General features: G+C 36.8%; 1 protein-coding gene across 1 annotated transcript in view; it reads right to left on the reverse strand.

Moving 5' to 3' along the window:
- Positions 1-22773, reverse strand: part of COL19A1 (collagen, type XIX, alpha 1) — a 339364-nt gene that overhangs the window by 131266 nt on the left and 185325 nt on the right. Inside the window, exon 15 of the mRNA XM_011957047.1 lies at positions 20548-20601. Coding sequence (XP_011812437.1) covers positions 20548-20601 — 54 coding nt within the window. The remainder of the gene's footprint in view (positions 1-20547; positions 20602-22773) is intronic.

The raw sequence follows: 22773 nt of genomic DNA on the forward strand, positions 1-22773 counted from the left end.
ATGTTTTATATTTTAGAAGGGTGCAGATTATATTGAGGTGATACAGATTCTAACTCATATATTTATGAAAAAAATTGATCATTGACTTAAAAATTAAAAGCAGGATAGAAAAAAAATGTGCATTGTATGAGAAGCCAGAGACCTGACCACTAGTACATCCCCTTTTATTTATTAATTAAGTGAATCTGAACAACTCACATAATCTCTCAGCCTGAGCAGCTTCTACCTTAGGAAAAAAAAGGAATAAAAATATACCTGCCTAAAGATAGTGGGCTAGAATGAATTCTCTGTAAAGGTCTACCCAGGCTTCTGTGCAGAAGGTCCCAAGCATTCCCAGAGGAATTAAACTGCCTAGAGCCATGGAGAAGGTGGCCGAACACACTGAGATGTAGAGCCAGTGATCAATTACATTCTTGGCAATATCTAAGAAAAATATACCCCAAATCCTCAGTCTGAAATTTAATGTTATTGAGGCCATCCTACTGGCCTGAAATAAAACCTTACATAGCAGGCACTCTCTAGTGCTGACACTAGTGTGTCATCATGGATAACTTATGGGACAGACGTGTCACAGAAATGTTTTTCAAATGGTGGCAACATATAGTCACCAGTTATCTTGCTCTCTTTCCCTGGTAGCACTGGTAAGAACTGGCAGTATGGTGATCCTTACCATTGCTGGCAAGGTTAGAACTGAAGTTTTCAGACTTGAATAACATTTGACCTAAGGAGGCAGTATCTATAGCTTTGGCTTCTGTTTCTAAATGAAATGAATATTCTAGATTTTACAACAGACAAATGAGGGCCCTTACTCAGAGTAAAAGCTGAACTCCTTACAATGAATGAATGGTTGTGCTCTGCCTTTCTATGTGGACTCTCTTACCTCCTCTTACCTTCCTTCACCATTCTAGCCATACCAACCTCTTAAAGTTCCTTGAAATTTCTGCCTCAGACCTTTGCACCTGTTGCTTCCCCTACCTAGAAAGAGCTTCCCTCAGCTTTCCACATGGCCCTCATCTATTTTAGATCTTTGTTCCATGTTCAGTTTGGCAGCAAGGCTTTCTCTGACTTCCACACAACACTGCACATCCCCTTCCTCTGCTTTCTTAATCTTGGTTGCATGTCTCACCATTAACCACACTAAAACTTATTTATTTTGTGACCATCTGTCTCCATAATAGAATGTAAGTTCCAAGAGGGTAGAGGTTTTTGTCTATTATAGGTGTTACAAAACTTTTCCTGTAAAAAGTAAGAAATATTTAAAGTAAATATTTTAGGCTTTGTGAGACATATAGTCTTTGTCACAACTACTCACCTCTGCTGTTGTAAGCCCCCAAAGTCAGTATGTAAGCAAATGGGCATGAATGTGTTCCAATAAAACTTTATTTAAAAAAAAAAACATGGTACACCAGATTTGGCCTAAGGGCTGTAGTCTGCTGATTCCCAGTCTATTGTGTTCATTGGTTTATTCTCTGCCTACAGCAGTTTCTGGAAAACAATAGGTATCCATAAATATTTGTTCTTGTTTTTGGACTGAGCTAACAATGAAACTGGAAGTAAATGTAACTTTTTGAAAGGTACTAGACAAATGAGGAGTTTGTGCTAATGAGAAAAACAGTGTAACTGCATTCATTACTATACTTTTAGATGGGCATCAATACCAAAACTGTGAGACTAATTATGCCTTGAAAGTTTTTTAAGATCTGGTGATGTTTTTGTTTTTACTTTTGTTATTGCTATAGATAACATGAGATAAAACCTTTGTAAATAGTTTGAAATTATTTTGTTGAGATATTTTTAAAATGCAGATATGTAGAAAGAGTAACATAACAAATGATTATTTTCCCACAGCACATCATTAACAACTAGTCATAGTTTGAAATATTTTCTTCAAGATTTTTTTAACCAACAAAATATCATAGATTAAATGGAAATACTTTTTGACCATCTGTAGTCCTTTTTCCCTCACCTTCCTCTTGGGATAACTACTCTCACGAGTTTATGTTATCTTTCTGTTTCATGTATTCTTAAAGAAGAAATATACATACAAATGTATTTTTTCTTGTATTCAATATTATTGTTTTTAAGATTTATCCTTGGTGTGTGTGTGTCGAGGGGGTGGGGCAGGGGTGTGTGTAGTTTATTATATCTAACTGCTGTGAATGCTGAATTCTGTTGTGGATAGGTAACATTTCCAAATGGAAATATTTCTAGAGTAGCAAAATATAGAAATACAAAAAGCATAGGGCCATTTATTATATTATAGGGCAAAGCCTCAATCAGTTTTTGATGTTGTACATACTGGGGTCTAGTGTTGCTCAAGTCTTTCACCCCAGAAAAGAACTAACTGTCCAAGGAATCTAGCAGTTTAACATCATTTTATTTTTCTCTGATAGAAAAACCTTATCCCACAAATGTGAGTTCAGTTATTAATACATCGTGAGTGTTGCAATAGCATAACTCACTTTCAGCATTTCAATTTATCCAGCTGAATTTAAAAACACAAATTGGATATCATATGGGACTTTTCTCTAATAGCACAATAACATTTTTAAATGGAGTTTAAGATGTAAACTGAGCAAGCTGAAATTAAATTTGGGTCTACTGATCCAGGTATCAGTTTCTTAGAGCTTTGAAATAGAGTACATGTTTTCAAGAGATTAGATATATGGTGACCTTAAAAACGCCTTTTGCCGTATTCCATAACATCAAGGAATGGAAGGAAAAAGAATAAAGAATCCTTATGAAACATTTGCAGTCCACAAAACATTTCAAACAGTGCTGTGTCAACCTGTTATAAATAGTTTAGTCCTGATATTCAGCTGGTTTTATAAGCATCTATGTGATGACAAAGAGAAAAAATTCAAAACTGTTCTAGAATATCATTAGAAGTACAAACACTTTAAAGAAACCAGTTGTAGCAAAAGTTTACTTATCCAGCCCTTTGCTAAATGGAAAAGTCTACTAACTGGCACTTCCAAGCTTCTATAGGATAGTGTTAACTGGCTGAATGACTTAGGAGACGGGGCTCCAGTTAGCAGATACAGTGCTTTCCTTATCAGCTGCAGCTCTACACTGAGGTACAGTGTTAGTAGTTAGCGGGGCACAGGCTGGATTTCACCCAAACACCCATTGGCTAGTCACACTCCTTCCCGGGGAACTGTGCTAAGAACAAATCCAGAGAAGTCTTCGGATTCCAAAAGAAGCATTAAATCTTTTCCACGGTTTTATTGCTAGAGGATTTTATTATGTTCAAATATTTAGAAATTAATATTGTAACTATGATACAATAATTAGCAATTATTGAATACCTAGCATGTGATAGGCCCTGTATTGGCTACTTTACACATGTATTTTTCTGATAATCACTTCGGGCTAGGTACCATTAGTATTATTTCGCTTGTACAACTGAAGAACTGAGACTCAGAGAGGCTAAGTAGTATTCCCTGGATCATACAGGCAGGGCTCACCCAGGAGTCTGCAAGAGTCCAGAATTAATGCCTTTTGAGGCTTGACTTTGGTGAGGTTATACAGAGGGTTACATTTTATTAATAAAATATTTAATGAACCAGATATCCATATGAGACATAAACTAAGCCAGCAATGAACAGCCCTCCTTATAGAAGTAAGGTCTGTGGGTTGGTTGGCTTCACCAAAGCCACTCTACAGCAGAGGGAGCATCTCCACCCACCACCTAGCATTCATGTGCACAAGCTGTACATCTGGAAGAGAAGGAAAATCAAAGGGGAATGAATCAAGGCAGCCTCCAGACAGAAAAGGGGCTGAGCAGAGGCAAAGAGGCGGAGAAACTTCTGTGTCAGTATCAGGCTGGTCTCTGACAACACTGATTTTCCTCTACATTGGTTAAACCATTTTGTATATTCTATTGTATTCTGGCCATTTATTAATATTTCTAAGAAAATCTGATTGTGATCCACTAAGTTGATTTTTGACTTGCTCATGGATCACAACTCATGGGTTGAAAAATATGGCTATTGAGGGAGCAGAATTTGGCAATAGACTTGAACGTGACTACCAATTTCTTGCTTTGTGGCTCTGAACAAGTCACATTAACTTCTTTAAGTCTTGGTGTCCTCGTCCCAGTCAACATTAAGTCTAAACTTGACCCTAAAGTTAGTTATCTTCGCAAACCCTTACCTGGATTATCTTAAATGGTTTCTGCTTGTTTGGCTGTCTATACACCTAAATCTATCAAATAACTGTCCTTTTTGCTAAATTTTAGGGTGTTTTAGCTGCAAGTGGTCATACAATAAATTATCTGTTTTAATCCTTTGTGTAAAAGGGATCTTCTAATTTTAAATAGGTAAGTTGGACTATTCTTCACAAATTATCCATTAACTTTCATTTTATGTTTTTTCTAGGGGGAAAAAAGTAGAAAGAGTTGAGGGAGGAAACTGCTCTTTCCTCTTACAATACTCCTTCAGAAATTCTATTTATATAATCAGTTTTAGCCCTACTGGTTGTCTTGCCCTGCATATAGACTGCAGCAGCAGTAGTCCAGGTGGCCAGGAATAAAACAGAACATACAGTGAAACATGTTATCCTTGTTTATATGGAATATGGCTGCCTGGGTTCTAAGTCCTGGTAACATATGTTGCATAGCTGAGAATTCATTGTATATTTTGCTGGTTAATTTTCAGAGTCGACCTGGCTAAGTGCACATTTCTCTTAATTATTACAAGGTTAAACTGTTCTAAAAAGCTTAACTAATCATACTTCAGTAAAAGGAATTCCTTCTGCTGGTGATAAAGTTTTTATTGTTACAATTTTAGCCTACAATCAATGCAACCTACTAAATCACCATTTCTCTAATTCTATGGGAAAGGACTGGTTTTTAAATATCCAATCTGTCATGAATCAGTTCCTTTATAAAATATTACAAAGCTGAATTGCTAGAAAAAAATGAAATAAACACATATGAAGTATAAGTTCCAGGGTATATTACTGAATTCAACAAACAAAAAATTATACTTAAAAGATATAATTTAAAAAATTAGGGAAAAATGAAAAAAATTACTAAACTGTACACATTATTTAAAGTGTGTATAAGGCACATAAAGATTCCCTATGGCACTCATTAACTTTTTGTCATTTTGTAATTACAATGAAACAAAAAATCATGATTGAAATAGCGATTCCCCATACTAAGTACCTATATGCACTCTTTGAAGAAATAAACACTATTATATAGTTTTTAATGTAAACCATGATCCTGCTTTTTGCTTGTTAACATATCTACTTTAAGTTGAATTGACATTTCTTATAGGGCAGGGGTCCCTAACCCCCAGGCCCTAGGCTGATATAGGTCTGCGGCCTGTTAGGAACTGGGCTGCACAGCAGGAGGTGAGTGGTGGGCTCCTGTCTCCGCCACTCTGAGCTCTGCCTCCTGTCACATCAGTGGAGGCATTAGATTCTCATAGGAGCAGGAACCCTATTGTGAACCACACATGGCGAAGAATCTAGGCCTTACGCTCCTTATGAGAATCAAACTAGACCTGATGATTGAGGTGGAATAGTTTCATCTCGAAACCATACCTTCAACCCCAGTTCTTGAACAATCTTCCACAAAACCCATCCCTGGTGCCAAAAAAGGTTGGGGACCATCGTTACAGAGGATAACTTTTATCTAAAGTGCTTCATTGGCTGGGCATGGTGGCTCACACCTGTAATCCCAGCACTTTGGGGGCCGAGGCAGGTGGATCACATGAGGTCAGGAGTTCAAGACCAGCCAGGCCAACATGGTGAAACCCATCTCTACTAAAAATATAAAATTAGACTGGCGCAGTGGCACACACCTGTAGTACCAGCTACTTGGGAGGTTGAGACAGGAGAATCGCTTGAACCCAGGAGGTGGAGGTTGCAGTTAGCCAAGATTGCACCACTGCACTCCAGCCTGGGCAAGACAGAGTAAGATTCCATCTCAGAAAAAAATAAATAAATTTTAAAAATTTAAAAAGTGCTTCATTGTTTTGTTTTAATGACATTAAGATAGAAATAATTTTAACAAAGATATGTTTAAGGAAATGGAAGAAGAGATTTCGAAGTAATTTTAGACTGTGAGAATATTATTTACAACTTTCATTTTAAAATGGAGCAAATGATGCTGTATTTTCAAAATTAATCTTCAATTCTTCATCAGTAGTCAGAGCAAATCACCCTATACATTATTTATTAAAGTTAAACAATCTCTCAATGAAATAAATAAATTCAACATTCTAGAATTCCTATATATGCATCTTCTTTTGACAGAAAATAAAATTTGAAATGTTCTATCAAAATTGTTAAATATTTGAAGATAACTTTTCACTGATGTAGAATATCAAGAGCATCACTTGTTTCTTTGATAACTGTTGTAAAACTATGAGAATAATACTGTAACAATCTCTAGAAACTTCAGTGTTCACTCTTTTATTTTTTCCCACCATTAAAAAACACATTACATTCTTTCTTTGCATGGAAGTATTGACATTATTTAAAATACTGATGATAACAGGCAAATAAGCAAGTCTATAAAACGGTCCAAATTTTATTTTTAAAAAGGTAAGAATAAAACGGTTTCTTAACTTGCAGAAACAATGAATTCCACAATCCTAATTTTTTTTTTTTTTTTTTTGACAGAGTCTCGCTCTGTCACCCAGGCTGGAGTGCTGTGGCCGGATCTCGGCTCACTGCAAGCTCCGCCTCCCAGGTTCAAGCTCTCCTGCCTCAGCCTCCCGAGTAGCTGGGACTACAGGCACTGGTCACCTCGCCCGGCTAGTTTTTTTGTATTTTTTGGGTTTTACCGTGTTAGCCAGGATGGTCTCGATCTCCTGACCTCGTGATCTGCCCGCCTCAGCCTCCCAAAGTGCTGGGATTACAGGCTTGAGAATCCTAATATTTTTGATAAAATTTTTCTCCTCAATAACCATCACACCTCAGCATGCAATAATAGTTGTGGTCATTATCCATATTATCTCAAAATAAAATGATCTCCAATTTAACACATTAATCTTTACAAATTCACAAGTTTTGCCATGTCATTAAGCCTATTTTGTTTAGTTCTGCTGATATTTCTTTGTTAGCAAGAATTTCTTAATGAAGGAAGCTATGTGTTGATTTACATTCTGGTACAAACTCTTTAATTTGTGTAATTGCTTCAGATTTTTTTTTTTATTTTCAAGGGAAGTCTACAAGACTTTCAAAGTCTGAACATGAGCAGTAATAAAATCTGAGATAGTTTCATAGATTTGTTCATCTATCTTTGTGTGTTAATGCTAGGAAATGTGCCTAGTTGTTGAAAATGATGTGGCAAAGAAAGAAGGCAAAATAAATGGTTGGTTTTTAAGAAAGTCCATTATAGGTAATTAGATTTAAATGGAAAATAAGATAGAAAGTAGTATGGAGGCCGGGCGCGGTGGCTCAAGCCTGTAATCCCAGCACTTTGGGAGGCCGAGACGGGCGGATCACGAGGTCAGTAGATCGAGACCATCCTGGCTAACACAGTGAAACCCCGTCTCTACTAAAAACTACAAAAAAACTAGCCGGGCGAGGTGACGGGCGCCTAAAGTCCCAGCTACTCCGGAGGCTGAGGCAGGAGAATGGCGGGAACCCGGGAGGCAGAGCTTGCAGTGAGCTGAGATCCGGCCACTGCACTCCAGCCCAGGCGACAGAGCGAGTCTCCGTCTCAAAAAAAAAAAAAGAAAGTAGTATGGAGGCGGGGCATGGGGAAGACAATTATAAATATTATAAGTCTTAAGAATAAAAGATTAAAGATTAAAGCCCATCCTACTGAATGCTGTGGGGAATTCACCTATTCCTTTTTTTTTTTTTTTTTGCTTTAGCTTTTCTGATACTAGAAATTATCTAATAAAAGTATATTAGACATACTCAGGTCATGCAATTTTGACAAAATTAAAAAGAAAGGGAATAGTGTACCATTTTCTATATTAAATTAGAAGCGTAACTTCTTTTGAATTTGTAATTCTTATGTCATCCTCATTTTACTTTGAAAAGGTCTTTATTTCCATGGCAACAGCTGCAAAGAAACATACCACATTCACTTGCATCAGCTCCCAGTGAAAAAGGTTTTAAAGCCCATAGTAAGTTACCAGCAGAGTATACAAAAATGTATCACCATAACCACAAGGACTTACTGATAAAAATACAGGCAGGACTCTTCATATGGTAAGACAGTCCCTTGACATTTCCTCCCTTGGAAATGATACTTAATTAGCATGCTTCAGAAATTTTATACCATTTGAGAAAAAATAAATGACAGTTTACAGAATATGCACAGAGACATAACACGTGAAAATTGCCAAAAGCAATAAAGATAAGAACGATTTAATTTTGACAATATTTTACCCTGACCTCATTTATATTATACCAATAAAACAAAGTTTTCCAAGGAGTTAGAACTGTGTTCTAAATGAATTTGTGAAACAAAATAAATGAATTCCGACAAATGTCTGATAACAGAAATGCTCTTCTAAGATACCACTGGTAATTTACAAAGAAAAGGAGTCTTAGATAAAAGGGATAAAATGAAATGCCTACATTTCTACAAGCAGCTTGAAAAACCTAGTAAAACTGAAATTGAACTGAAATTGCAATAACAGACTTTTTCTTATCCCAAGGCCTGCCCCTTTCGCCATCGTTTAGTTTGACTTCCTCTACTTCTATATTTCTCTCTACTTTTTACCTAAGTTGGGCTTGCCGTTCATGAGGGAAGAAAGTAGTAGGTATATGTATTGGCCTGAAAACAATCTTGAGATTAATGCCTCTTATAAACAGCAAATGTTTTACTAAATCATATCTACACTAAAAAATTCTTTCTATATGAGAAGAATATGCGTATGCAATGTGAATATGCAATAAGTCTTTATTTCTAGTTTGTCCCCAAAGTGAGTGTCCCTGCCCCTCCTTTCCTTTTCCTGTGTCCTCAAGGTAAACATGCTGACCCATGTTTATACCTGTGCCTTCCCTTTTGGCCTCTTCTGGTATGTCTGGATTATTTATTATTGTTTGCTGTTGCTAGTATCTTCAGTTCCTCTATTTACAGACTTCTTTGCTTCAGTTTGTAAATATAGTTGAGTATTCATATATATTTATATACACTTATGAGAAAAAATAAACAAAGATTTTCCTTGACCTCTCCCAATGTAGTCTTATGCCATCTCTTTTTACACCTCAGCTTTTGAGAATAATAGTTCATAATCCCCCGACTTTCTCAATATCTACTACACTCTTGAGATCGGTGCAGTGTCACATCTGCCTTTGTGCAACACAGACACTCTAACAAACCAGCCTCCTTCAAGATCACCAATGGCTTTTTCTCAGCCCCCATCTTCCCTGATACCTCTGAAGAATTTCCTATCAGTTGGCAGTCCCCTCCCTTTCAAAACTTTCTTCTTATGCTCCCACTTTTCTATACTTTAACCTTTCTGGTTCATCTCTCCACCCCATTCCTATATATAGGTTTAGCCAAATTTCAAGGTTCTACTCTCAGTTCTTTTCCTTCTAGTTTCTCCATTGCACACTGCCCGCTGACCCCACTATAGTGGCTTCAGTTATCGCCCTTAAACTGATGACTTGCTAACAGTAAACTTTGTTCTTCTACTCAGCTCACATCTTAAGGGGCTGGTGCACTTTTGATTGCAGATCCCTTCAGTAGCCCTAATGCTGTAGACTTCAAACTGACTTATCTCTTCTAAAAGAATATTTTCTTCAAGTGTTTTCTACTTCATTTAAAGGCACTATCATCATTTCAGACTTGATACATCAGCAATCACTTCTGAAACTTAAGTCCTTTGCCTGGTCTATGTTCATTCAATCTCCTTGATGTCACTCCCATCAGCCATTTCACTGGTTTTTATAATCATGCTCTTTATTACTTATTGATTAGACTACAAGAATATTTCTTTCTTTCTTTTTTTTTTTTTTTTTGGAGACAGAGTCTCCTCTGTTGCTCACACTGGAGTGCAGTGACGTGATCTCAGCTCACTGCAGCCTCTGTCTCCTGGGATTAAGAGATTCTCCAGCCTCAGCCTCCCACATAGCTGGGATTACAGGTGCACGCCACCATGCCCAGCTAATTTTGTATTTTTAGTAGATACAGGGTTTCACCATGTTGGCTAGGCTGGTCTTGAACTCCTGACCTCAAGTGATCTGCCTGCCTCAGCCTCCCAAAGTGCTGGGATTATAGGTGTGAGCCACTGAGCCCGGTCGATGAGGTTAATATTATCAACGTTCTTTTTAAAATAATGTCTTCACTTTCACTCAAACTCCATCAAGGATTCGGTGTTAGTGATGTTAAGGATTGTGTTTTATTTCACCTCTGTACAGGTGCAGTTGGTGCCAGGCTTGGTTGGGCTCAGTTGCCATGGGGTTGGCTACTACTAGCTTCTATCTGCACCCTTTCCTGGAGAGTTACCTTAGTCTACAGGAGCTACCTGGCCTGGAGATACTGGGAAGTTACTGCCATCTCCCCACCCTGTGAGGGCAAGCCTCGCACCTTGCTTCAAGGCAGGAGAAATTTTATGGTGCTCCAGAGTGTCTTGTGAGATCAGGGAGAGACTTGATGCTCCTGAAACCATATTTTGCCTGCATTCTTCTCTTCTCTTGTCTGCTTCCCTCACTCTCTTACAGGTTTCTTCTGTAAATCACTTATACAAGGATCCCATTTTAGACTCTCCTTTTAGGGAAAACTGACTTAAGCCAACTTCCACAGTATTTCACACAAAACGGGCACTCAAATGTTTCTTGAGTAAATAAATAGGCCCTCAGGTCTCTCAGAGAGGCTTTTTGTTCAAATGTAGTTGCCTCACTCAGTACAGGTGTTTTTGTTTATTTCCTTCTTTTCCCTACTCTCTATTCATTAGCTCTTGTCTTTTCCTCTCAGTGTAGAGATTTTGATTTGATTGCATTTATAAGACCCTCAAATACTTTCAAAGACAAATAAACTATAAACATGATTTAATAAATGCCTGAAGATATGGAAATGTTTCTGCAAAAGATTTAGAAGACTGCATAAAACACGTGGCCAATGGAGAGTGTGAAGCAATGGCCTTCAATATGGCAGAACAACAGGTGTAGATTTTTTCCAGTGATATCTTGCTCTTTTCATTGTATTTTCTAAGATTGCTTTTCTTAAAGTGGTATTATTATTGAATAAAAATATTGAATGCACATAAATTATTTGTTTATATTATTGAATTTTATGTGCATTCAAGGTATTAAATATACTTGTAGATACTCTGCAGTCATCTTTCTCATGGTTGCATAGACATATTGTTAGCATCTCTCACATAAGAAATACAAACAACAATTCTTTCTAGTATTCAAGAAGTGCATTGTCTGGTGATTTGAGAGCCACAAATGACACCATAATACAGTGGTCACAACATACATTGTTTACTGTTATGAGTTTTAAAAGCACAATGGATAACACTTACATACATGTACATACATATATGTATATGTTTGTGTTGGACATATTAAAATGTCAAATAAATATCAAATTCGTAAAAAATATCCAAGTAAAAGTTTACTGGTTTTGAGGAAAATGAGAAAAAGTAGTTTATAAGGTATTTCTGAAGAATTCAAGAGCGACTCTCAATACTACTATGCCAAGAAATTTAGAAATAAAAACACTGTATAATCTACATACATCATATAAAAGCGAAATTTTCAACTTTTTAAAGAATTATGGCATCACATTTACTTTGCGATAGCTTCTCTCTTGATAATTAAAATATAATGTTTAAGAAAAACAAAAGTGCTATAAAATTAAAGTTGCTTTGAGAATTATGTGCCATTACCTAAGGTAACTCAAAATACTATAGAGTTTTACAAAATTGAGGGCTTGATTATTTATTGGAAACATAATTTGCTGGCTTTCAAAGTCATTAGGCCATAAAAATGTTTCATGCTTCAAATGTTTTGCATTTCTGAAAACTTATCTGTTTATATTTTCCAAATTGATTAGTAACTTGTGATTCATTCTTGGTTTTGGCAGCCACCCACACATATATTCACTCCATCCCAAATGGATAAATAACTTTCTACTTGACATTTCCAATGGTAAACGTATGAAATAGTTACTAACGTGTTCAGTGTAATGTTTGAATAAAGATCCTGATGCAGGTGTATTAGCATATTGCCACTTTGGCAGAATGTGCCTTCTCCTTTTTCATTCTCTTTAAGTGTTTCTGTGGCTAAGTAGGTAATATTTATAAGACTCCTTCATACAACACCTGTCACCAGAGTGCATTTAAAGTGCTTCTGGTTTAATCCCGTAATATACCTGAGGGCTAAGTTATGATAAAACAGATAAATTTAGACTAGAGTCTTGAGTGATTTGGCTGAAGTCACAAATTAATCCAATTGCTCTCCTGAAAAAAAAAGCAGTTCTGACTCTCCCTCTGGTCCCTCACTGGCCAGGCATTGCTGGTTCCCATCTGTCGGTGCAGGTTATAGGGACAGAATGTGTGCTTGTCACAATGTGTGGAGACCACAAAAGGATCAGTTGTACATATCTATATTTGTCCCTTCTAGTGTGTGGCTTCAATTAGAAAAATTAAGTTATTGATTTTTAAGTAACTTTTTTAAAAGTTAGTGATTTGGTTAAATTCTCAATATTCTCTATTTTAAAAACATGCAAATCTCGGTTTTGGTGTGATACCACAAAATAGACAATGGGTATATGTTATGTGGAACAGTTAGAATAAATAGTCCTGCAGCCTTGGAGAATTGCCAATATTTCCTGGGTCTCTGTTTTATTATTTGGTGGGCTGGAATGATGCTATAGTATCCCTTTAGTTCTAAAATGTGATGATTTGATGTTCCTGAAATGGGTCCACCCTCACCTCTCCAGGCTTATCTCTGAAGCTCTTAGCCACTTGGCCTCAGGGGCTGAATGTCTCCAGTTTGAAGGAATCCCCATTAGATGATGTGCCTCTTCTGCATCAGAGAACAGCTCTTGGGTCTATTCACATAAATAAATAAACCATTCAGACTCAGGGTCCTATTTGAACATACAAAACCTTTTTTCTTTACTAATCCATATAAAAGAGAAAACTTATAATGTTATTTTGTTACAATACATATAATGTCATTCAGCTCTTCATTTAAGTGAATGTAAGGACCTCAGCTCATTGTTGTTTTACTATCGATGTAAGTATTATTGGAACAAAATCGTTGCTTACAGTATATTTTCTCATTGACAGCCTTTCCAGGGCATTTTGTCTCTTCTACCTCAAGTGCACTGCAGAGACCACCAGTTAGAGTGAAATTTACCACAAGGAGACACAGGCACATTGTCAGTAACTAGCTGTGCTATTTAACTTTATCTAAGGGATGGCCTGTGCTCACAAAGTCTGGGCTACATCTCTTGTTCACCTGATTTTAATTAGCCTGAGTTAGAAGTTGTTTCCCAACATCTTGTTCCTTGATTTATCTTTCCCACCAGTAAGAGAATATGAGGCAAAAGTAAAGGATTATCCTTGCTACACAACTACACCCTTGAGGGCATTTGTTTGACATGAACATATATTAGCCTTTTCCCCTTGGTCCTGTCTTACTACATTGCTTCAGTAACTATATTCAGTAACTATATTTGACCCAATTTTAGGAGACATCAAGCACCTGAAGTCCACTATGGAGCTCTGCAAACAGAGATGCAGGGATAAACGCAGATTTGCTTATTTTTATCCACTGAGTTTCATATTAGGTTTTGTAAATTCCAACAAAGTGTTGGAGAAAGCTCTGCAACTGCTGCTTGGGACCTGAACAGGGTACCCAATTTCCCAGTTATTCATCTAGAAATGTCAGACAGAATTAAGGATGGTATCTCTTGTAAACTCCCAAGATAATCCTCGTGGAGACATTCTGAAGAAATGCCATAGCAAGTAAATAAAATAAAATGTTATCTGTAAGCCAAGAATTTTCTAACAAGCAATAAGCATGAACCAATAGTTGTAGAATACAGAACATTTAACTGTTATTTTTAAGGTATATGTTTACATTTATAGATGAATCCAAGCAAAAAAAGATGCTTTTTTTCTACCTATAACCAAAGTTAAAACTATTATTTAAAGTAATTTTTGACCTTTTCTTGCTAGTGATACAAATTCCTGGTGGGAGGACACCGTCGTAGTTTTAGTGAGAGCAGAATTATGAAACACTCATTGTGCATTTTAAAGGTCATTGTCAGTTTTGACACATAAAGATAAGAAGACAATCATATCGCCTGTGAAACTAACAAAAGTACTTCCCATAAATTCATAATTATCCATTCTTTTCTCTATAAGACTCCTCTTTAAAATTCAAGCCTGTGTAAGGATTTGCAACTGCAATTGTTAGTGGTTTCTACCAGGCCCTGAAATCATTCATTGGAACAATGGGATCATTTTGTAGCTGTGAAGTTGGTACCTTGGAATAAGCTATCTTAAAGTAAGAAGAAATACTCTTTTTTTTTTTTTTGAGGTAGAGTCTTGCTCTGTCACCCAGGCTGGAGTACGGTGGCACAATCTCGGCTCACTGCAACTTCCGCCTCCTCGGTTCAAGCGATTCTCCAGCCTCAGTTTCCCAAGTAGCTGGGATTACCGGCGCCCACCACCATGTCCGGCTAATTTTTGTATTTTTAGTAGAGATGGGGTTTCACAATGTTGGCCAGGCTGGTCTTGGTCTTCTGATCTGAAGTGATCCGCCTGCCTCAGCCTTCCAAAGTGCTGAGATTACAGACATGAGCCACCATGCCCAATGAAACACTATTATGATTATTTTTTACTATACTGTGAGGCAGGTCTGACCTGCATTACTGTCTTGCTGTGTTCTACAAAGTTTTCATAGAGCATGGCTAGACTACAGGGGCATAATTTCACTTGAAAAATATTCCAAGCCTCGTAAAAACAAATAAGCTTAAGGAAAATTTTGCTTAGGTGAGTCCTGTCATATGTGTTGATTTCATAGAAGCAGTGACTTTGATGTCCTTTTACCTAATGAGATCAATACACCCCAGTACTTACTAAAAACATAATTCACTACTTGTGTTTTCTCAGGTAAAGTATATCAACTAGTTCAGAATCAAACCAAAAGAAAAACCAAGTGTAAATTTTACATGAAAGTCCTGGTAAATTCACACATGATCAGCAGAATTTGTTAATCGAACAAATTTTGAGGTCTCAGCTACTCCACAATGATGACACCCATCTTCATCTCCTTCTTTAAGGAAAAGGCAATAGTCTATCCTACCTTGCAGACATTTTTACATACTTAATTTTATTTTCAAGTTAGATCAACACTGGGCCTCAAGCTTCTGGGGCATTATAAAATGGGCATGGACATCTAAATAAAGTAAGATTCAGGTAAAATTTAGATAAAATAGATTCAACAGAGTAGTAGCAAAAAAAGTCATTTTATCTTAAATATTTTTTCTTGATCAATTAGACATTCTCCTTAATCAAGTCCTAATATTCTGGACCTGTATGCCTGCATTCCCTTCTATAAGCGTCTTGAGATCACTAGGCTAGGGGTGAGAATGACGACCGCAGCCAACACCGACATGGCCTACACCTCATCACAGCCCTGTGGGGTAGGCGTTATTATCATCTCCATTTTCTAAAGGAGGCAAGTGAGGTGGAGAGTGGCTGAGGAATTCACACAAGATCACACAGCTAATAAGCGGTAAAGCTGGGATTTAAATTCAGGCAATCTGGGCCAGGTGCTGTGTGGCTCACGCCTGCAAACCCAGCATTTTGGTAGTCCAAGAAAGGTGGATCACCTGAGGTCAGGAGTTTGAGACCAGCCTGACCAACGTGGTGAAACCCCATCTCTACTAAAAATACAAAACTTCGCCGAGCATGGTGGTGCATGTCTGTAATCCCAGCTACTTGGGAGGCTGAGGCAGGAGAATCACTTGAACCTGGGAGGTGGAGGTTGTAGTGAGTCGAGATTGCACCACTGCACTCCAGCCTGGGCAACAAGAGCAAAACTCTGTCTCAATAATAAATAAATAAATAAATAAAATCCAGGCAATCTGGCCCCAAAGTCTGTGGTGCAACCTGTATGCTAAATTCCAAGTTGCTTGCACCTTAAGATGTAAGTAGACATGCTGCTTGCCCTGCCCTCCTGTACTTTTGTAGGCTCCCAGCTCATGGAGGAAATGTGACCCAGCCCCTTTGCCATCAAGTGTGAGCTGGTGCAAAGAAACACATCTTGATGGGGGCAGGGGTAGGTAGGCAGATGTTCTCTGTGCTGTTTAGAATGCAAGGAATCCTGACTCCAGATACAGCTTCAAAGCCACCTTGGAGCAAGCATTTCAAGGGAAAGTAAAACCTGTACAAAAATGTTGCAAGGAGGCAATCAAGAGGATGGTTGCCCAGAGAGGGGAAAAAAGGACAGTCACAGGCAGAGAGGATAAACTGCGAGCAAGATAGGCAGGATAGAGGGGTAAGTTACAGGGAATTTAAAACATAAAGTTTTTGCTCAGGATCAAAATTAGAATCCAGCAACGGAGTGCAAGAGTGAGGTATCATCTTGTTCCAACCACACAAACTTCTGTTTGGGGCAGTAACTAGTTGATTCACCAGTAAATGTCTTTTTTTTCAGAGAACTAGAGGAACTTCTTTTAAAAAGACCAGGGTAGCTTCACGTTAACCTTGAGATTATCCAGACATGCATTTAATGTGACTATGAAATGAAAATTGAAGGTTACATAAAAACAATTATTGTTTTCCTTATTTTTGGGGAGAGTCTGTTAGGCACATTAAGAAATCCTACAAGTAAACTACATCTTAAAGGGAATTTTTATAATGCCAGTTCTTTTGCAATGTTTCTTGTTAACATCCATGAACATGCTCTGCTACCTGAAATATTCCACTTTTCACGAAGATACTTCTCTGGGTTTCCACCCAGTTCCTGTCCTTTCCTCTCTACCACATTCTCCATTGTTTGCCTCTCCTTCCTCACAACTCATGCCCTAATTTCCTACATTTTCCTGAGATTTTTGTTTCCAGCACCCTGCTCACTACTCAACTGAACTTCTCTCCACTGGCACCAATTCCAGCCACTTCTCTTATCCAGCATCACTCCACTTACACTGTTCCAAATTTTAATTCTGCTGAACCCTTCATGAATCTAGAACTGCTCTTCTGTTGACTTCTTGGTCCTGTAGTGGCCAGGTTCTCCCAGCCTTTTTCTGCCTCATGATGGATTAAACCCCCTCTTAACTTCCAGGAAGGTCCCCCACATCCAACGCCATTCTCTTCTCCCTCATTGTGATCTGAAATAGTCTCACCTGTAGCTTAGAGGAAATATTCAACATTCATTGAATTCTAAAATCTGTGTGAATATATAAAGGATGTAAGACTAAAAAATATGTCAGCCCAACATTTTGCTTGCAGGTCTTCAAGAAGATAAAGTAAATAAATAAATAATGGCATATAAAAGATCCAAAAAAGGAAAATCAGGAAGTTGAGAAAGAAAAGAACCCATAAATTTCAGATACATATTGTCACAGAACATTGTTAAGGTTAAGAATAGCTTCTAAGTATAAGAAGTCCATTACTTCTACATTTTATTAAATGAACACTTTATAAACTAAGATTTAGCAGCTTAAAGGATAATTTAAAAAATCAAATCAACTAATCAAAATTTCAAACAGAACTTTAGCGTGGTATTTGCAAAAAGATAGTGTTGCTATTATGCTTATAGGAAACTACACACAGAGTTAAAGAGAAAAAGAAAAAGAATTCATCTATCAGAATCCTATGTCTTTAATAATAATAATAGCAATATTAACATGTTTCTATAATGTTTGATAATTTTCAAACCATGTTTAAATGTGACACTCATGTTTGAAACTCACCATAATTGTGAGATATTGGTAGCGTAGTAGCTACTACCTATTTAATCATTGAGGAAAATCAACAAGCTAATGATTTGTTTAAAATTAAATGTTCTGCTTTCATTAAAGTCATTATGTCTAGGAATAAAGTGTATAAAACTTCACATATTTTATGTTTCATTTAAATAGACTTAATGACAGTCAATACCTTCTTGGTCAAACACTCATAAACAAAAAACAAGAGTTTTTTTTAACACTGGGTAAATAAAAAATGATTTTAAATTCCTAGATTTTTCTCACTATTGTTTTCTACTGCAAACTTTAGTGAAACAGAAAATTTTACTGGTCTTAGCTTTCAGAATGTGCATCTGTATGTATACACACATATGTATATACACAGGCATACACGTACAAGTACATTTACATGTCTGAAACGGTTGAGTACTCCTTAACTATTGAGCTGAGAAGAAATGTTGGCACTCAGGTGGACCTAAATGTAAATATGTAAGAATGCTCATTTTTAAAATTCATTTGCTTCCCATTCATGTAGCTTATAAAGTAGAATAAATCACTGAGCATCTACGGATATAATCCACACGCATATAATCATTTGTAAATGTGGATAATGTCAATAATACCTGCTCTAGCTACTTCTTTTGATAAATAGGGCATTTGTGAAAGAGCAGTAGCAATAATGACAAACTATGCCTAAAAGTGTCTATAAGTTCTATTACATTCTTCAGTTTCTGACGTTATGTTACTCTCGATAGAAGATAAAATAAAAGTAATATAAAATTATCTGGACTATACACATTTATAAATGGAGTAAATTAAATAAAATAGTGATTGAACTTTACAATTTAACTAATTTCCTTCATTACTATCATGGAAAATACATGTTTAATTTATTCTTTAATCTACCCTCTTATGAAATGCAAGCTTTGATAGGGTACAATTTTAATTTGAAGCATTATTATTTTTAAAAAGTCTCATTTAAATATTTTTTCAGTTCAGCTAGTATCTAACAAGTCTGTCATAATTATCTTACAAACCGAATCAAGAAATGTGGGTGGGAATGTGGTAGGGTTCAAATACATTTGTACATGATTTGATTGTCACACTGCAAGGGCATCAATGGTGGGAAAGATGGTAGCTTAGGCTGGTGTTATACAGGGTTGTCAGGCCATGTTCTGTTCAGGATTGATTAACGATTTGAATGAAGACAGAAGGTAGGCTTATCAGATTTTACAGCGCATAAAGCTGAGAGATATTTCACTGGAAAACAGGATTCAAATCAGTTTTTAAAAGCAAAAAGCCCCCAAAGAACAGAATGCTACTAGGGATTAAAATCAAGAAAGACGAAATTTAACAAGGATCAGTTCCTACTCTGTGATTCAAAAAGGAAACTGTACAACAACAGGCTAGGTAAATACCTGACTTAACAGCTTTCATTAAAATAAAAAGGTAGAAGCATTTAATTGACCACATGTCAGTACAAGTCAAAAGTACAATATCAGACAAAGAAGCATTGGCTCAACCTTAGGCCATAATAGAAGCACATTGTCTGTGGTATGGGGTGTAGTTGCCTCATTTTACTGTGCCCTAAGTAAGACTACATGTATCCAGTCCCGTTCTTGACACCTCTGGAAAGCCAATGAGTGTTTTCTGGCAAAGATCATTGGCATGTTGGAGAGTCCAGAATCCATATGATAAGAGAACAAGTAAAGAGAATTGGTATTTTATTAACTTGATAAAAGGTAAATCTTGGTACAATACACCACTGACCCTCAAATCTTTGAAGGACTATAATGTAGTTGAGGAAAGAGACTTACTTTACAGAAGGCAGAACTGGGAATAATAAATGAGAATGTCTAAGAAACATATTTGAGGTTAATAATAAAAGAGAATGTGGGACTAGAGTCAGAAGCTCAAGTTTAGGCAAATCACCTAAACTCTCTAAGTCATGGAATGCTCATCAACAAGGGAACAGAAGTTGACAGAACCTGTGCTATTTAGTACAAAGACTGCCATAAATAAGCATATGAGAAAGGACACACAAGATTTTTTGAGACTTTAAAATGATTTGAAAATGATGATAACAACAGTAAACCACAAGATTCGGGCCCACTGTTCATACGAAGCTGACCAGTTGTCATAACACTGCAGGGCTTCTTTTTACTGGGGAATAATGAAATTGAACTGGACTAGAAACAGGAGGTTATTGCTCTACCACCAATTCCAACAACAATTTATTTGCTACTATTTTGTCTCAGTTAAAGGCAATAAATGGCAATGAAAGGAGAGTTATGAAAAGCCAGTAAAGTCAATAATTTAATTTGGATAAAGAATGTAGTTAACATTCACAACTTTTATGGAATTAATAAAGAGCCTGGACCTCCACGAAGATACTCATCAACTTAATTCAAAAACTAAAAATATGACCAAAGTGCTGTAGATCAAATTAGGGCTAATTCATTTTATTCAAACAATACCTCTACACTTGTGCTGCCAATCTTGAAAAATATAGAATTTTCTGAATTGCAAAACCTCTGTCAAAATCTCAAATCTCAAATTTCAGCCTTTGGATAGTTGATACTCTCCATATGCCCATCTGCTTGCTATGTTTCCGTTTCATTTTCATTAGTGTTCTGAAATAAGTAGCCCCTGAGTTAGTAATGCCTACCAGTTGTTCCAAGTTTACTTACCCTCTGACCTTCTTTTCCAGGTGGACCTTGGGGGCCTTGTATCCCCAGGGAACCCTATGAGGAAAAAGAGACACATGCTAATAGACTGTTTCAAGTACACCTGCCCCACAAAGAATGTTGTGAAAATTAATAATTATTGTGTTTATTAAAACAAACTTTTAAAGTAATTTGAGCTCTTTCAAGGTTGAACTATATAATGTATTAATGACGAATTGCCCTTCTTTGACTGGTTTATCTTTGTAGCTAACTCCAGAAAGAAAAAAACGCAGTCCCGCACCAGGTGTGAGACCAAATGTTCACTGACAGTGAAGAATCCCACATGATTGGAACCATGTTACAACAAACCACCATAAATAAGTGGTAACAATATTTCCAAGCAGAAAAAAATACCTCTTTGTACATTTAAACTCTATAAATAAAACTACATTTTTGGCTGAGAGTAGCTTTGTAACTATATTCTAAGGAAATGCATGATTATGGTGTTGGCTTCAAATATGTGTCTACTCATAACATTGAACTTTTAATATTAAAAATATTATTTACTGCTTTCTCATAATAATATAAAGTGGTAGGGAAAATAAACATTCTTTTTTTCAGATCATAACAAAGTCCTAGGAAATCTCAGGTATTAATCTGGAAGTCAAGCCTCCTGATTCTTATTTTAGATAGAAATTCTTACTCCACATGAAATTAAAAATGATGATATTGGCCGGGCGCGGTGGCTCAAGCCTGTAATCCCAGCACTTTGGGAGGCCGAGACGGGTGGATCACGAGGTCAGGAGATCGAGACCATCCTGGTCTACACGGTGAAACCCCGTCTCTACTAAAAAATACAAAAAAATAGCCGGGCGAGATGGCGGGCGCCTGTAGTCCCAGCTACTGGGGAGGCTGAGACAGGAGAATGGCGTAAACCCGGGAGGCGGAGCTTGCAGTGAGCCGAGATCGCGCCACTGCACTCCAGCCTGGGCACAGAGCGAGACTCCGTCTCAAAAAAAAAAAAAAAAAAAAAAAATGATGATATTGCCATTTAAAAAGAATTTCAGCAGTTATGACTACTTCTTTCCTGTTGCTTCTTTCTTCCCTAATCAACCATTAAATGTGGCAGATTTTAGTCTTATTTTCTTCTCAGTCCACATTCTCTCACATTGATCTCATACATCTGTGGGTGTTGGATTTTCTAGACCAGCAATGCCCAGATCTACAACTCCAGTTTATCTCTAAGCTGCATTCAGACCCACTACCTGCTTGATGGAACCGCTGCTACCTCACAGGCATCCACAGTTTACCCCATCAAATGCTGAACTCAGGATCCTCCCTCCAAAACTGGATCCTCTTCTACCATGCCCCAAATCAATAAAATCCATACCACACTCTCTTCATGCTCATGCCAGAAATCTAGAACTCATTCTCCACACTCAACTCTCTCAAACTTCTCTCTCACATACAGTTAACAAATCTCGTTGACTTTATCTCCAAGACAGGTTTGGATTCATCCATTTGTCTCCACTCCTACTGCTCCCATGTTCTTGCTTATCTGTAAGAGTTTCCTAGTTCTACACACTGAGATTCTACACACTGTTCCCTCCATTCACATCACAGCCAAACTGATCCTAAGAAAATCAGGCTTGATCTTCCCTGATTTGCCAGTTGGAGACAATGCCTTATTTCAGTCTCATAGTGCCTTGCACTTGCACTTTTTTCTTTAAAATACTTACCACTAATTCATTTAAGTGATTATTCATGTAATGATTTATTTCTTTCACCAGGCAATAATCTATAATAGAATCTATATCTTATTCATCATGGTATGTGCCTGTTAATGGCCAAATGACAATACACATTGGGGAACTCATCCACTCTAATGAAAGTTTTTGGATAAAGGCAGTAATTTTCAAAAAGTTTTCCAAATATTTATGATTAACCCATCATCTATTAAATGCCCTAAATGGTTTGAAATAAATGAAAAATCGGATAATACAAATGCAAATAAATGTAAATTTATTCCCCCTTATTCCAGAAGAAATTCTTGTGTTATCTAATTTTAAAATAATTAAGATTCATTTTTATAATATGACCTTTTTCTAAAAAGTGATGGCTATGTTGAAACTAAAATGCCAGATGTACTCATCATGATCTATAGTTACTTATTATGTATATATTCATTTTTAATTTTTTCATACAAACTAAATTTTCATGAATGTCATACAGGCTTAATTTCAAAATCTA

The sequence above is a fragment of the Colobus angolensis genome, unplaced genomic scaffold, assembly GCF_000951035.1.
Source record: "Colobus angolensis palliatus isolate OR3802 unplaced genomic scaffold, Cang.pa_1.0 Scaffold431, whole genome shotgun sequence".
In the NCBI taxonomy this organism is placed as follows: domain Eukaryota; kingdom Metazoa; phylum Chordata; class Mammalia; order Primates; family Cercopithecidae; genus Colobus; species Colobus angolensis.